This window comes from Nuphar pumila, chromosome 2, assembly GCF_984573655.1.
Source record: "Nuphar pumila chromosome 2, dmNupPumi1.hap1.1, whole genome shotgun sequence".
NCBI lineage: Eukaryota > Viridiplantae > Streptophyta > Magnoliopsida > Nymphaeales > Nymphaeaceae > Nuphar > Nuphar pumila.
Window position 1 is genome coordinate 121,547,714 of NC_143250.1, and position 15,609 is coordinate 121,563,322.

General features: G+C 37.3%; 1 protein-coding gene across 3 annotated transcripts in view; it reads left to right on the plus strand.

The window, feature by feature from the left end:
* Nucleotides 1-271: 271 nt before the first annotated feature.
* Nucleotides 272-15,609, plus strand: part of LOC149846958 (protein CELLULOSE SYNTHASE INTERACTIVE 1-like) — a 43,374-nt gene continuing 28,036 nt past the window's right edge. The window contains exons 1-3 of one of the 3 annotated variants that reach the window (XM_089996696.1): nucleotides 272-410; nucleotides 1,179-1,334; nucleotides 5,858-5,931. In XM_089996696.1, coding sequence (XP_089852822.1) covers nucleotides 5,867-5,931 — 65 coding nt within the window. In that variant the 5' untranslated portion in view covers nucleotides 272-410; nucleotides 1,179-1,334; nucleotides 5,858-5,866. The remainder of the gene's footprint in view (nucleotides 411-1,178; nucleotides 1,335-5,857; nucleotides 5,932-15,609) is intronic. The other 2 variants (XM_089996695.1, XM_089996697.1) reach the window with 2 other exon arrangements.

Genomic DNA, 15,609 nt, shown 5'->3' on the forward strand with positions numbered 1-15,609 from the left:
CAAGCCAGCCAATCCTTTCCTTTTCTTCAAGGACGACACTGCCCTCCAACAGTCGTCATTTGACTAAAACAACGCTCTGCGAGTCAAGCGGTGGTCACGGGCCCCTGCCGACTGAACTCACCCGCCACACGAGCGCACCCAGAGAGAAACGTAAGCGTAAAAATGTCGGCAGTGGCAGCAAGTATTACAGTAGTGTAATTGCAACCAATAATAATAATAATAATAATAATAATAATAATAAAGTCCAAAGGAGGAAGGAAGGAGTGAGAGAGAGAGAGAGACACACACACAGACGGACTGTACTCTCTCATCGTCCCGAAGAAGAAAAAGAAGCAACCTCTCCCTCCCTTCCTCTTCGTCTTTCTCTCTCTTTTCGATCAATCTGGTCGCGGATATGCTTTCAAGGTGAGGTGAAGATTTTTCGCCTCTCCGTTACTAGTGATTTGTTTGACTTAGGATTGACAGCGAAGAGCTCTGATCCACAATCCGAAACGTTAGTAAGTCTTTTGGTCCACTGCGTAACCAAATCTGTTCGTTACTGTCATTGCCGTGAAGGTTCTCTGCTTTTTGCCTTTAAAATTGGACGATTTCAGTTGCCATTTTGAAGAAATTGGATCGATTTCTTCGTCTTTGTGTCGGCCCGTGTGAAATTCTGACAGCATTCTGGGAGATTCGTATCCGTTTTAATCGAATCTACGGGGAATTCTTGCCCAATTTTTTAATTTTGGTCTGGATCTGAGTCTTCTCGTGATGGAGTGGTTTTTGCGCGTTAAATTCTGCTGTTCTTGCTGGTTTTCTTTCTGGAATTGCGGGATCTATGTGGATTCCGTGCTATTGCATATCCATTATTCGTGACGAATGCTATCTTTTTTTCTCTTTTAATTTTGATTTCCTAATGTTTTCTGTGGAATCGGAAAGTTCTCCGAAAGTTTAGATTGAGGAAAGAAGAATTTCTGGTACTTGGAGTCTGATGAACGCCCGTTGAAAATATATTTAAGAATTTTGCATTGACTATATGATGTTACGTTATCCCAGTAGACACGTCTGGGGTTCCTCCACTTGGGGAAATGGCATTGGTGAAGAAATATCTCAATTTTGTGTTTGCGTGGCTCGATTTTTATAAGGTTGAATCGCATAGCTTGCACAAGTGACGAATTAGTCTTTATACGGTATTGCAGACCGAGTAGCTGCATTGCGCTGCTTCTCGTCAGTGCAACTGCATAGAGAACACAGTTCATCGAGCTGTTGCATAATTTGGAGAAAAGCTGGCGACAACTACTGTCACTCGGAGGTACGAGAACGGCAATAGCAGCGTCCATGGATCGAGTGATCTGGTATCTCTCGCTCCTTCTCTGTCTTATTTGGTAGATCTTGTTTATTTGTGCGCGTTCCTTAACTATGCATCAGTGGAGGAGACTGCAACGGGTGGTGGATTGTGGATTGTATGTATAAGCATTTCATCTTTAGTGGATTAGAATAAACAGGTTTTCCTGAGTTTTTTAAATTATTTTTTCCAGTTTAGAATGAGGGTAATATGAGAACCATCCTATAATAATATGAGCTTGAAAACAGAGAGAGGTAGCCCTTCGAAGTCCCTTCACCTTTTTAGCTGCCACCCATCATCCAGGACACTCTCCATTGATCTTGCATAGAGCTAGCATCAGGTGGTAGTGGGGACAATGTCTCACCAGCGGCATGAACCAATGACAACAATTCTGATGATTTCATCGTCAGCGTCTACAATAGAGGAAGGGGTGGTTAGGGCAAAGAGTTTCAACCCCTTCTCTTGAAATGTAAAGGGCATGCTGGCAGACGGTCAAATACTTTTTCTCCACACCCTGGAGCAGACCAGGGAACCTGACTGATACTTGTTGGTTGGAAAAACATCTAATGTTATTTGTGGTCAAAAGGAATGAGATATTGAAGAACATACTATTTCTATGCCTGCCCAAAAAGGACATTGGAACCTCTGCAGCCATCAGATCATTGATCACACGACAAGTCCTACATTTTGGTTCACAGTAATTGGCAATATGCATGACAATTTCTTTTTGTCTACGTTGTTTTTATGCTTTGATCTTATTACTTTGCTGTCTATATTTATCAGATTATCCTTGTTTCACAAAAGATGCATATATGGCATTGTAGAGACAGCCACTTGGTAAAATATTGTGAATGATGCTAATTTCTTTTGGGATAGGAGGAGGCAGAATTAACCATGTTTTTCTATGTTATTTGTAATAATTATTTTCTTCTTTAGTTTGCCTGTGTAGTTATACACTGCCGGTCCCAAGCCCGGATAAAGGAGGAGGATTGCGGTAGGCCTGTGACAGCCAGCATAAAAACTTTGTCATATCCTATGAAAATGAACCAATATGAGAATTTCGTTGGGGCGTTCCCTACTGAGCGACGCGCTGTACTCTCTAGGCCCGGAGGCAGTGATAAATGTGCAAGGGTTGCTAGGTCGTCGCCCAGAAGCGACGCGTCACACCGGCGCCCGGGTGTGGTGTCAAATAGGCAAGGGTTCCCTCACTTTGTTGGACGGGTGGGGGTAAAGAAGTTAGTCCAAGACCATAAAATTAGGTTAGCCACTTGGAACATAGGGTCTTTAACTGGTAAGTTGGTAGAGTTAGTAGATGTTGTGTAGGAGAAAGATTGATATTTTATGTCTTCAAGAGACCAAATGGGTAGGTGAGAAAGCTAAAGTGATAGAACCTTGGGGATATAAGATTTGGTATACAGGAATAAATAGGAATAGGAATGGAGTAGGGATTGTTATGAGTCGTCAGTTTATAGATAATGTAGTTGAGGTCCGTAGGAAGGGTGATAGAATTTTACTTATTAAATTAGTATTATGTACGGATATTATTAATATTATTAGTGTTTATGCACCTCAAGTAGGTTTAGATGATTCCATTAAGCATCAATTTTGGGAAGATTTAGATGGAGTAGTACAAGAGACATCTTATGGAGAAAAGCTTTTCATCGGCGGTGACCTTAATGGACATGTAGGCATTAGTAGGGATGGATTTGAGAATATCCATGGAGGCTATGGTATAGGAAAAAGAAATGAAAGTGGAGAAAGGATTTTAGATTTTTGTTTGTCCTATGATATGATCTTAGCAAACACTTGGTTTAGGAAGAGGGAGTCTCACCTAGTAACATTTAAAAGTGGGGTTAATACGAGTCAGATAGATTTTTTCCTACTTAGAAAGAGAGATAGGGGTTGTTGCATCGATTGTAAGGTTATACCAGGAGAAAGTGTAGCTACACAACATAGAGTCTTAATTTTAGATCTTAGAATTAGACAATGCCGCAAAAGGGATAGACATAGGATAGATCCTAGAATTAAGTGGTGGGCACTGAAAGGAGCTAAACAAGGAATGTTTGTAGAGCAGGTAGTTAAGGAAGTTGATTGGTGTCTCGAGGAGGATTCAGAATCAATGTGGAATAAGATAGCGGGTGGTATGAGAAAAGTAGCTAAGGAGGTATTGGGTGAGTCTAAAGGCGGTGCACCACTAGGTAAGGATACATCATGGTGGAACGAGGATGTCAAATTAGCTATTAAGGTTAAAAGAGAGTGTTATAGAAATCTAAGTAAGAGTCGTGATAATGAGAATTTGGAGAAGTATATGATAGCAAAGAAGGAAGCTAAAAAAGTTGTTCGAAACGCGAGGGCTAAGGTATATAAGGAGGTTTATGACAAGTTGGATACCAAAGAAGGCGAGAAGGATATTTATAGGCTTGCAAAGATGAGAGATAGGAAATCGAAGGATTTGGGTATGGTTAGATGTATCAAAGATGAAACGCAAAGGGTTTTAGTCAAAGATGAGGAGATTAAGGAGAGATGGAAAGATTATTTTGATAAGCTATTTAATGATAGTCATGCTCAAGATCTTGGAGACTTCTCCATTCCTTTTCATGAGATAAATCGTGACTTCATGCGCAAGATTCAAAAGAAAGAAATTGTAGAGGCTTTGAAGAAAATGAAATCAAGAAGGGCAGTTGGCCCAGATGGTATACCTATCGAGGCTTGGAAATGCTTGGGAGAGAAAGGTTTAGAATGGTTGACAAATCTTTTTAACTTGATTTGGCGAACAAATAAGATGCCTAATGAGTGGAGGAAGAGTACTTTGGTGCCTTTATATAAGAATAAGGGTGATATACAAGATTGCACAAACTATCGTGGTATAAAACTCATGAGTCATACTATGAAACTTTGGGAGAGGGTGATTGAGTCTAGGTTGATGAAGATTGTCATGATATCGGAGAATCAATTTGGTTTTATGCCTGGAAGATCAACTATGGAAGCTATACATCTTCTTAGACAACTTATTGAAAGATATAGAGAGAGGAACAAAGATTTGCATATGGTTTTTATTGATTTAGAGAAGGCATACGATAGAGTACCTAGGGACGTTCTCTGGTGGACAATGATGAAGAAAGGTGTTTCTCTCAAGTACATTAGTATAATTAAAGATATGTATGAAGGAGTAGTAACCAATGTCCGCACTTGTGGAGGGGTGTCAACCAATTTTCCGATAACGGTTGGGTTACATCAAGGATCTGCTTTAAGCCCTCTCCTATTTGCGATAGTGATGGATGAGCTTACGAGATCAATTCAAGAAAATGTACCGTGGTGTATGTTGTTTGCTGATGATATTGTTTTGATTGATGAGTCTAGAGCTGGGGTTAATGCTAAGTTAGAATTATGGAGACAGACATTGGAAGCTAGAGGTTTTAAGTTGAGTAAGAGTAAGACTGAATATATGGAATGTCGGTTTAGTAAGCAACGAAGTAGTGATGGGAGTGTAGTGAAGCTTGGTGAGCAAGATATACCGGTGAATGATTATTTCAAATATTTGGGATCCATCATTCAAAAGTATGGAGAAATTGATGGAGATGTAAATCATAGGATAAAGGTTGGGTGGATGAAATGGAAAAGTGCTACTGGAGTGCTGTGCGATCGTAGAATGCCATTGCGGTTGAAGGAAAAGTTTTATAGGACGACTATTAGACCCGCTTTACTATATGGTACGGAATGTTGGGCTGCCAAGAGACATCATATTCAAAAAATGAGTGTAGCTGAGATGCGGATGCTTAGATGGATGTGTGGAAATACAATAAAAGATAAGATTCGGAACGAAGAGATACGTAAGAAGGTAGGTGTTGCACCCATTGAAAATAAGATGCGAGAGAATCGTTTACGGTGGTTTGGACATATTCGGCGAAGGCCTAATGATGCTCCAGTTAGAAGGTTGGAGAAATGGGAAAATATATTAGTTAAAAGAGGTCGGGGTAGGCCTAGGAAGACTTGGATGGAGATGATAGGAAAGGATATGAATGCTTTGAACCTCACCGAGGACATGGCGTTGGATAGAAATGATTGGAGGAAAAGGATTCATGTGGAAGACCCAAAATGAATTTCTTTTTTGGTTCATATCGCTGACCCCAATTGTTTTGGGATGAAGGCGTAGTTGTTGTTGTTGTTGTTTGTAGTTTGCCATCTCCTTTCTGTTCTCTTTTCCCCTTCTCTTCCTTGTTCTTCTTATCTGTGGGATTTGGACATGGCATACATATATTGGTAATAAATGAATAATTTTGAATGTCGCTTTTCAAAGGGCTATTTTCTTATTTTTCTGGGGATGCTTATTTTAGTGATGCCCTAAGAATGAAATGTGCCCTTCTTCCATTCGTGTTTATATCCACGACTGAGGCACTTTTATTTCTTATTGATGCTATAGAGAATACTGTTCTGCTTTTCTACAGGATATTATATTTTGCTAATTTCTGAAAGAACTTCTTTCCTTGTAAAACTCAAACACTTAATGGTATCATTTTTTTTTCATAAATATAGGAAAGACATATGGAGTTAAAACTCCACGACATGGAGCCTGCTACCCCACACTCAGTAACGAAGATGAGCCTAAGGTGAGCATAGCACAAAGTTTTATGAAAATTCACTGATTGGATGGTTCCTGATCCTATCTTGCTAGCAACCAACTGCCAGCTTCTCTGCACTCTACTTGAAACAATTTTGTTATGTTTTATATTAGCCTTTAATAGAGGATATCTGTATGTGTTGTGGGATATAAACAGAAGAATCATTCATATGTTTGTAAATTTTCTTAAATTACAGGGAGAAATTTTAATATATTAGTGACTTATGCTGATATGGGACAAAATGGATATGCTGATTGATATATAACAGTTCATAATACTTCAATCCATGTGGAGCATAAGGCCATTTTCACTGGACTACCTTTTGTCTGTCATAATGCAGTGGCTATGAAATGCTTGTTTTGAATCCCATTTACAGAAGCATATCCAACCAAACAGATCTTTGAGTCTAGGCATACTAAATGGAAGACAATAATAGTTATGAACATCTTGGATGTTGAAAATTCATCTGAATTTAAATAATCATATTCTTTTAGATGCCTCAATCTAATCATGGGTGCTCCTTGTGAACCTAAATTCAATAGCTGTACGACCTATTCATAACATTTCTTGTAAGTTCACAGGCATATGTTAGACTTAGAAAACACAATGTGCTATTTTAATCTGTTGTTTTATTTCTGCATTTGTGTAATTGACAAGGGCCTTCCCAGAGAATTCAAGGATGTCCTGTACTATATCTCCCCACTTTGGGGCCCTTTAAAGAGGAAGTATACTGGATGCAATTGTTATGGTTTGTTGACCTATATTTCTTAAGAGGATCTAAATAAAGCCACCAACTTTACTCTTTTCAGAATAATGCAATTCATTCTGGCCAGGATATCATAGTTTTATGTCACCTTAGTGGTTGCGAGTTGCATTGGAGAGGTTGGACAAGGAGACCTTACATCCCATATTATTGTTATCATTGTCCATTAGTCTGTATATAACCTTTAGACGTGCAACTAATATTACAGGCATCGACCTCCCTGAGTGTATACCACCCAGTGACATACCTTGTATATGTAGTTGAATCATTATCTATGGACATGCTTCACCTAATCAAGTATGGCCATATAGTGGGTTTTTACTTGGGTATTTTAAGTAAATGATAGGTCTTCACATAAATAGCAAAAAAGGATAAAGAATTGGTGAGTCCCTTTATTTGGAAGAGCAAGTGTGATTTGAAACCACTCTATTGCAAAAAATTGGTAACTTCCCTTGAAAGTTGAAACTTTTTAGGCATGTGTTTGTTCAAGGGAATTCCCTAGGGAGGTATTGGCTACGGCTGAAAAGTTGACAAAAGGATTGATTCTTGATTTGCTGGACACTGTGTTCAACTAGGGGTGAACATCAGGTCAGTTTTACCTAGCATTGCTGTGACTTCAAGCGCCAGAAGGAAAACGTGAAGGTTCCTTATAGTGCGTGTGTGCCCTGTAATATTAAACACAAAAACCCAAGAAAAAAAGAGAGGAGAAGAGAAGAAGGAAAAATATAGGAAGCAAAGGGGCATCCCATATTGTCTAGGGCTTGGGTGTCCCATCTATTTATGACTTGTACATTTTGGTGTGGATGAAAATGTCTCTTTACAATGTAAAATGTTACACATTTGTAAATTACAAACAATGACTGAAACACCCTTAACTAATCTTCTATTCTCACCAGCAATAAGTTGACATATACAGTTTTGACATTTAAATTTTCTTTCTATGGTTGCAACATATGCATCAGTAGCTATGGTGGTTAGATATTGCAATAGATCAACTCTGTGTGAGTGTGTGCATGCACGAGTGTGTGTAAAGGTGCAGTACCCCCTCAACTAGTTTCTGCTATCTTTTGGGAGAGTGAGGAAGACCTTAAGTAGCCACATTATGGGTTATGTCACAATGATACGGGTATGTATGTGCACGTAACTCGCGTACGTGACACAGGTTCAAAAAAAAATTCAAAAGTAAAATACTGCAACAAGTATATATATATATGATATTGTATTGTTTTTTTAAAAAAGCTTTTTCATTTAATACTTATGAAAGCATGTTGATATTAATAATATAATTAATATAAAATATTTTATATCACCCACCTCAAGGGTATTTTTGTAATATTTATATTAAAATGACTCTCTCTCTTAAATCATAATATAAATCATGTGATTGATAAAAAACATAAGTAAAATGAACTATTTTTTTTTTGTTCTCTCTCTCTCTCTCCCAAATCATAATGTAAAAAAAATAAGTGAAAAGAATGATGTCATCTACTTTTTTTACTTTCTCTCACTTACTCTCTTTCTTGCCATGTCATCTCCCTTTTTACTCACTCTCTCTCCAAGCACAACAACAAAAAAACTTTTTTTTCAAAAAGTCAAATTTTAATTGCAGTGCTTATAACGACCCTAATAAAAATAGTGGATTTTTTTTTTAAACATTTGCGGAAACTCTCCCAAGGATCTGAGGCACATCACAAATTTAATATACCAACCACAAACCAATCCATGCATTGAATCAACTAGAAATAATAAATCAAACTTTATTAATCAATCAATAAGTCGAAAAGTCTAGGGACATAAAATCGACTATCTCAAACTAATGCCATCTAGTCAGAACTCAGAACACCATCACGACTCTCGTAGCCTCCAGCTAGCCAGTCTGAGACATCACTGAGCATTTGTGCATGTAAAATAGTTTTAAGAAAACGGGTAAGAACCGAAGTCATACGAAATCCTCTAAAAATCCAAACAGTAAAGGAAATAGCATGAACAAATTCATGCATAAATTTCAGAAGAATAATACAAGCAATAACTTACTACAAATACTTTACCATTCAGGCAATCAACCAAAGATCATGCATAATCAAATATTATACAAAGTCAAATATGCATAAATGCATGAACTAATGCTGAACAGTAAAATATGTATGATTCAATGCACATGCATGAATAACTTATTAAGTTATTTATTAGATTTGCTTTTGTATGCATGTTCTTATTAAATGCACACAAGTTTAATTTTCACTTTTTTCTTAAACCCATGAATACTCAAAATGAGCACAATTCCCGAAGTTCAAGTTAGGTTCTGAATCGTAGCTTAACACACAATTTGTATTTTATTATTGGATTTCACACTTGTTCCTCAACCGATATCATGAATCACTTTTTTCTTAGCTATATAAGTTTCATTGTTGTCATGACCATCGCTCGATATTCAACTTCAGTTAAGGATAATAACACTTTTTGCTGCTGCTTGCATCTCCACGAAATTAGAGAATCTCCTAAAAAACACCAAAACAGTAGTTGAGATTCTATCATTGAGGTTTCCCCAAGTCAACATCAGTATAAGTAAGCAAATCTAAAGAGAAGGATGAGGATAAGAAAAGTCCCTTAATTATAGAGTTTTTTTATATATCCGATGATTCTCAACACAATACTCTGTTAAAATATGATGTATATTTATATATATATATATACATAGATTACGACACATACACATATATATAATATATATATGTCTATGTGTCTATCTATATATATAAATATATATATATATTTATTTTGTAAAACCCGATAGGGGTATTTCTGTAATTTCACCTTGTACACGCATATCTTTGATATGCTTTTCTCCTTTTCTTTTTCCTTTATTCTTTTTCCTTTTTTTTGCTTTTTTCTTTTTTGTTTTTATTCACTTGAGAGGGGTCCACATAGAGTCGTTGGACCCCTCCAACGGTCATAAATATGACCGTTGGAGGGGCTCCAACGACTCTATGGGAGCCCCTCCTTGGGTCCCTTGCTGTGTATAAATAAGGGGCTCAGCCCCATGTATTTGCTAAGCTTTTCTTGAAGCATTCTATGAAGTGAGATATATTTTTTATCTTCTTTTTGTGCTTGACCACTTTTGTGGTTTATTTTGCCCTTTAGTGGCATCTTGTGTATGTGCGTGCTTTCGCTTGGAGACGTTGCTCTTTTCATTTGGCACTTCATTACATGGTATCAGAGCCTTGGCTAATAAGACTTCATTGGATCCTCCATTGACAAGTAATACCTCTCCACTCTCTTGTCTTATAAATTTTTCTTCTAATGGCCAACAAAGATGCAAAAATCGATCTCTCATTCAAATTGGATGGGACCAATTATCGCATGTGGGCGGCCGCTATGGAGAATAATCTCAAAGGTAAAAGGCTTTGGGGTTATGTATGTGGAACCATTCCGGAACCACAACTAAAGTTAACTAAATTTGAAGGAGGTGAAGAAAAAGCCTTGAATGAAGAAGAAAAAGAAAAGGCTATTCTTGATTACTCTTCTAAAATGGAAGATTGGGAAAGTGAACATGCTAAAATCTTGGCATGGTTCATGAATAACGTCGAATTGAAGATTTGTGCAAATCTTGCAAAATTCAAGAAGGCTAATGAAGCATGGTTTTTCATGAAAGGTATGTACACTCAAAGAGACCTTGCTAGGCACTTTTTTCTTCAAGAAAAGGTAAGAGCTACCAAGCAAGGTGATATGAGCATTAGGGACTATTATAGTGCCCTATCCCCTTTATGGGATGAACTTGTCCTTCTCGAACCGCAATGGGAAGGAAGTGCTATTGCTATGAGACAAGAGCAAATGGAAAAAGAGAGGTTCTTTCAATTTATTCATGGGCTTCGTCCCGAATTTGAACAACTTAGAGGATCTCTACTTCATAGAGCCTCTACTCCTCTAAGCGATATTTTGGCCGATTTATGTCAAGAAGAAACCCGTTTGACCTTGAAAAGGGATGTTGATGAAGTACATGCCGTGTCTAGACCCGGCAACAATGTAAGATCATATAAACCACCACATTTTTGGAAGAATAATGGTGGAGGAAGGAAAATCATTTGTCATAATTGTAATGAACCGGGCCATATTCGTCCCGATTGCCCTAAATTCAAGAAGAAGGTAGCTTCCGTGGGAGAAACTCTTCCAATCATCAATGAAGATTCAAAGAAGGATGGTGACATAAAGGATTCCATCGCTCATCTAACCGAAACTCTTCAACAATTTATGAAGATGAACGCCTCTACATCATCATCCTCACCTTCCACTTCCGGTGCCGCCATTTCTTCATTCCCAGGTATGTCTTCTTGGATTCTTGATTCGGGTGCCTCTTTCCATATGACTCCAAATGCATCACTTTTGTCAAAACCAAGTCTCAATAAATTTAAATCATATGTATTCACCGCCGATGGAACTTCTTTAAATGTTGAGGGTATTGGAAACCTTGAGAAAATTTATGACCAAAACAAAGAATTTTTTGTTCCCAAAATCCGAATCATCCCAAAACTTAATCTAAATCTTTTCTCCGTCTCTCAAATTACCGATTTTGAATGTAATGTCTCTTTTTCACAAACCCATTGCTATGTGCAGGATCTCCGGTCCGGGAAGCGGATTGGGCAAGGCCATAGAAGAGGGGACCTTTACTATATGGATTTTTTGTCTTTGCCATCCAAATCATTTTGTAATCATGTTCAATCCAAAGATATTGAGACTTGGCATAGGAGACTTGGGCACCCTAGTATTTCTAAATTGTACCTTTTTCCATTTTTGGAAAAATTTTGTAATACAAATACTTTTACATGCAATGATTGTATTCTTGGGAAAATTCACTCTCTTCCATATTCTCATAGCAATTTTGTGTCAAAAAAGCCTTTTGAACTTGTGCATTCCGATGTATGGGGACCGACACCCGTTATGTCCAAAGGAGGCTTCTCTTACTATGTTTCTTTTATTGATGATTTTACTAGATACACATGGGTTTATATTATCAAGAATAAATCCGATGTCTTCACCAATTTTAAAGAGTTTCACGCTCTTGTTCAAAACCAATTCCAATACAATATAGCCATTTTTAGATCCGACTCTGGAGGAGAATACATGTCTAAAGACTTTCAAAATTATTTTAAAACAAATGAAATTTTGCACCAACGATCTTGTCCTAAAACTCCACAACAAAATGGTCTTGCGGAAAGGAAACATAGGCATTTAATTGAAACCACAAGAACTCTTCTTGTGTCTAAATGTGTTCCTAAAAACTTTTGGGCCGAAGCTCTTCTTACCGCAACATATCTTGTGAATCGTATGCCCTCTTCCTCTTTGAAAAATGTTTCGCCCTTTGAAAAATTATTTAAAATTACTCCCGATTTTAATAGACTAAGAATCTTTGGATGCAAATGTTTTGTACTTAGTCTAGGACAAGATAAGTTGTCACCTAAAGCTATTGAATGTGTGTTCATTGGCTATGGTGAGAATAAAAAAGGCTATAGATGTTATGATATTCGAAACAATAAATTATATGTGTCGAGAAATGTAAACTTTATTGAAGAACAAAATGGTTTCGATATCCACACATCTAAGGAAGACATCGATTATTCTTTTCTATTTGACTTAGCTCCTAGAATTGAGTCTCCTGAGGCTATTTCTTGTGATACTAGTTGTGATGGGATTTCACATTATAATGATATACAACAACATGATAATACCTCCCAAAATGAAAACCTTAATGATATAAATGTCTATACCCGGCGGATAGGAAATGAACATCAACCTGCTATTGACAGATACTCTCAAGACTTTTCTTTAGAAGAATCTACTGACAACCATCTACCTAGGAGATCTTCTCGTACCAGTAGGCCACCACAAAAGTTTGTGTCCTATGAATATTTTTCTCCGAATTATAGGACTTGTCTTATGTTAATACATTCGTATCACGAACCTTCCTCTTTTAAGGAAGCTAAAGATCACCCACATTGGATTGAAGCCATGAAAATCGAATTAGAGGCTCTTAACAAGGCCCAAACCTGGAGCATTATTCCTCAACCTTTAGGGAAGAAGGCAATTGGGTGTAGATGGGTATATAAAGTCAAAACTAAATGTGATGGGTCTCTTGAAAGATACAAAGCTCGTTTGGTAGCAAAAGGCTATGCCCAAGAATATGGGATTGATTATGAAGAAACCTTTGCTCCCGTGGCCAGAATGACTAGTGTACGAACCTTAATTGCCTTAGCATCCTGTGAACACCCCAAAATTTTTTTTTTTTAAAAAATTTTGTAAAAATGACCATTTTGCCCCTAATCCCGTTTTCTGAGAAAATCAAGTCATTTCTTCAGATTCTCTGAATTAAAATTCATATTGATATATTCAAAATCAACTCCGGATCCGAATCCAGCACTTTAAATCCATATTTCCTCCAAATCCGGATCAAAACCCATTTCTGAAGAAATTTTCTCAAAATAGATTTTTAAAATTCTCAGAAAAATTCCTTTTTGTAAATATTTTCGCAAAAACACAAAAAAAAAATATATATAGTTTTTAACCCTTAATTTCTCGTAAAACTTTAGGATTTTATTCTAAAAATACAAAAAAATAGAAAAATAACATGAAAAAGCAAAAATTTGGAAAAATTATAAGAAAAACAAATGATTTCAAACTTTGCAAAGTTGTCTTTTGCTAAAAACCTCATTTGAAAAACCATTTTACAAAAAATTTCTTAAAAGGAGTCTTCTTTTTGGAAAGAGAGAAAATCCACAACAAACTCCTCCCGCGCTTCCCTCTTCTTCTCTCATCACCGTCCGATCTGAAACAGCCTGCCCATTCTTCACCTTTCATCTGCAACAGTTTTCACTCTCGAACCATCCTTTTCCCTTTAAGAGGAGACCCCCCCATCTGATGATCAGGGATCCATCCCGAGGCATTGCGTACAACAACCCATCACTTCCCCTTTTGCTCCCCTCTTCCGGAGTCCCTACAACCAAAGGGAAGCCACCAGATTTCTCTCTGGTTCCCCTTAAAGGAGAATCGACCTCCTCCTTCTTTCAGAAACCCCTGCAAACGAAGAGTCGGATTGACTCTCTACTTCAGAATTCCAGCAATCCCGCTGGAAGTTCCCCTTCAACATCCATCTTTGCGAACCAGGCTCACATTGAAGGAAGCCTATCAAGCCCCGGCAGTAATCGACTTCTGAATATCCCTCATTCGGTGCATATTGATCTGGTCTTTTCTCCAACCGACGGAAGAAAGTGCATCTTGCTATAGGAATTTCCGGTAACCAGGTAAGAACTCCTTTCATTTCCTATTGTAATTTCGAATTCTTCACTTCGGGCCCCTTTTATTGACATTATTCTCTTTAAACAAAGCATACCTGTGACCCTGATGTTGCTTATAGTAAGATCGGGTCACATATCGTGCGATAATGAATGGAATTTACAAATTCCAACATTTGTTTTCTTGTTTTCCGTCGTATTTTGTTATTCCGGTCTATAGGTGGTTTTACTTCTGATTTCCTTTCCATATATTGGCTCCCTACTTGCTTCGGGATTTTTGTTTTGTTATGATTGACTTGTATTTTCGGTTCTTTGTTTTGCTTTTCTAGTAATTGTGATTATCCGCTGGCATATGATTTCTTGCTTTGATAATGCATGATTCATTGTTTTATTCCTTATCGTATTTCTGTTTAAACACCATCTCCACTTAAATTTCCACATTCTGTCGACATCTCTTGATTTTTTTTTTTTTGGAGTCTGCATTATTAGCATATGACCATCGTCCCTAGGTTTCTACTAGGGCATTCCATCATCCGATCGTGATTACTTGTTATGTCTTTGGGTTCAGCAAGTGGATCTAGTACATCATCTGTTTACCTGGTCGTTTATTCGTTGGATCATATACCAGGTGTTTTGATCTCATCGTTTGCAATCTGTTTCTCCTGTCATTCAGTATCCGTGTGTCTTGCTGAAGGTTTTACATCCCCTGCTTTAGGGTCCAAGCTATATGAAAGTAACCAACGGTTCTAATAATCAACAAGTTTGTGAAAAAGAAAGTCTGTGTATCGAATTTCCCACAAATTCTGATTAGAAGCATAGGCATATCCCCTATAGCTACAGTCTTTATAAATTAGTTTCATGTCCCTGTTGTTGAATTCATGATATCAACCTCTTGTTCATCTGACCTTATGTATCATGTTCATCATATCTTTTTTTTTTTTTTTTTTTTTGCTTTTACCCCTTTTACAGCTAATTTTCTGCCTCATTGTAATGATTGGTTTGTATTCTTACCTCTACCAATTTTCGATACCTTGTTTTCCTCTTTTTGATCTTGATTATCTGTATGACCCATGTACAAAAAAATAAAGGGGGTCGGTGGTGTTCTGCTCACTACTATCTTCAGTTTGCTGGACTTTCAATATTTATCATTTTGTTTCCATGACAAGAGGTAACTTGCCTAAAATGGTGTTATCAGCATTTTATTGATCTGTTAGAAGTCCCATAGCTTGTGTACCAAACATTACACAAACCTCTACCTGTGTTTCTTGCTTCCATCGCATTCCCCTTTCTATTCCCAGTTTCAAATGCACAAATTTCACCCTTCATGCACCACCTTGGATATGCATGTCATATTATCCATATGTCTCTGGTTTATTCATTATTTATAGTAATATTTCGTTCATCATGGCATAGCATACTGTTGAATCATCATAATTATATGGCATTTTGTGTTTATGTCGGTCGCTTACATATAGTACCCCTCCATTTTCACTATCTCCTGTTGCTCCAAATGATAAAATCAATACTACTGAAGAAAAGGTTCCTACTGAAGTCATTGAGTTTATGGATTTCAGTTCAACAGAACTAAGGCATATGGGGGAAGAAGGTAACATTCCCAAA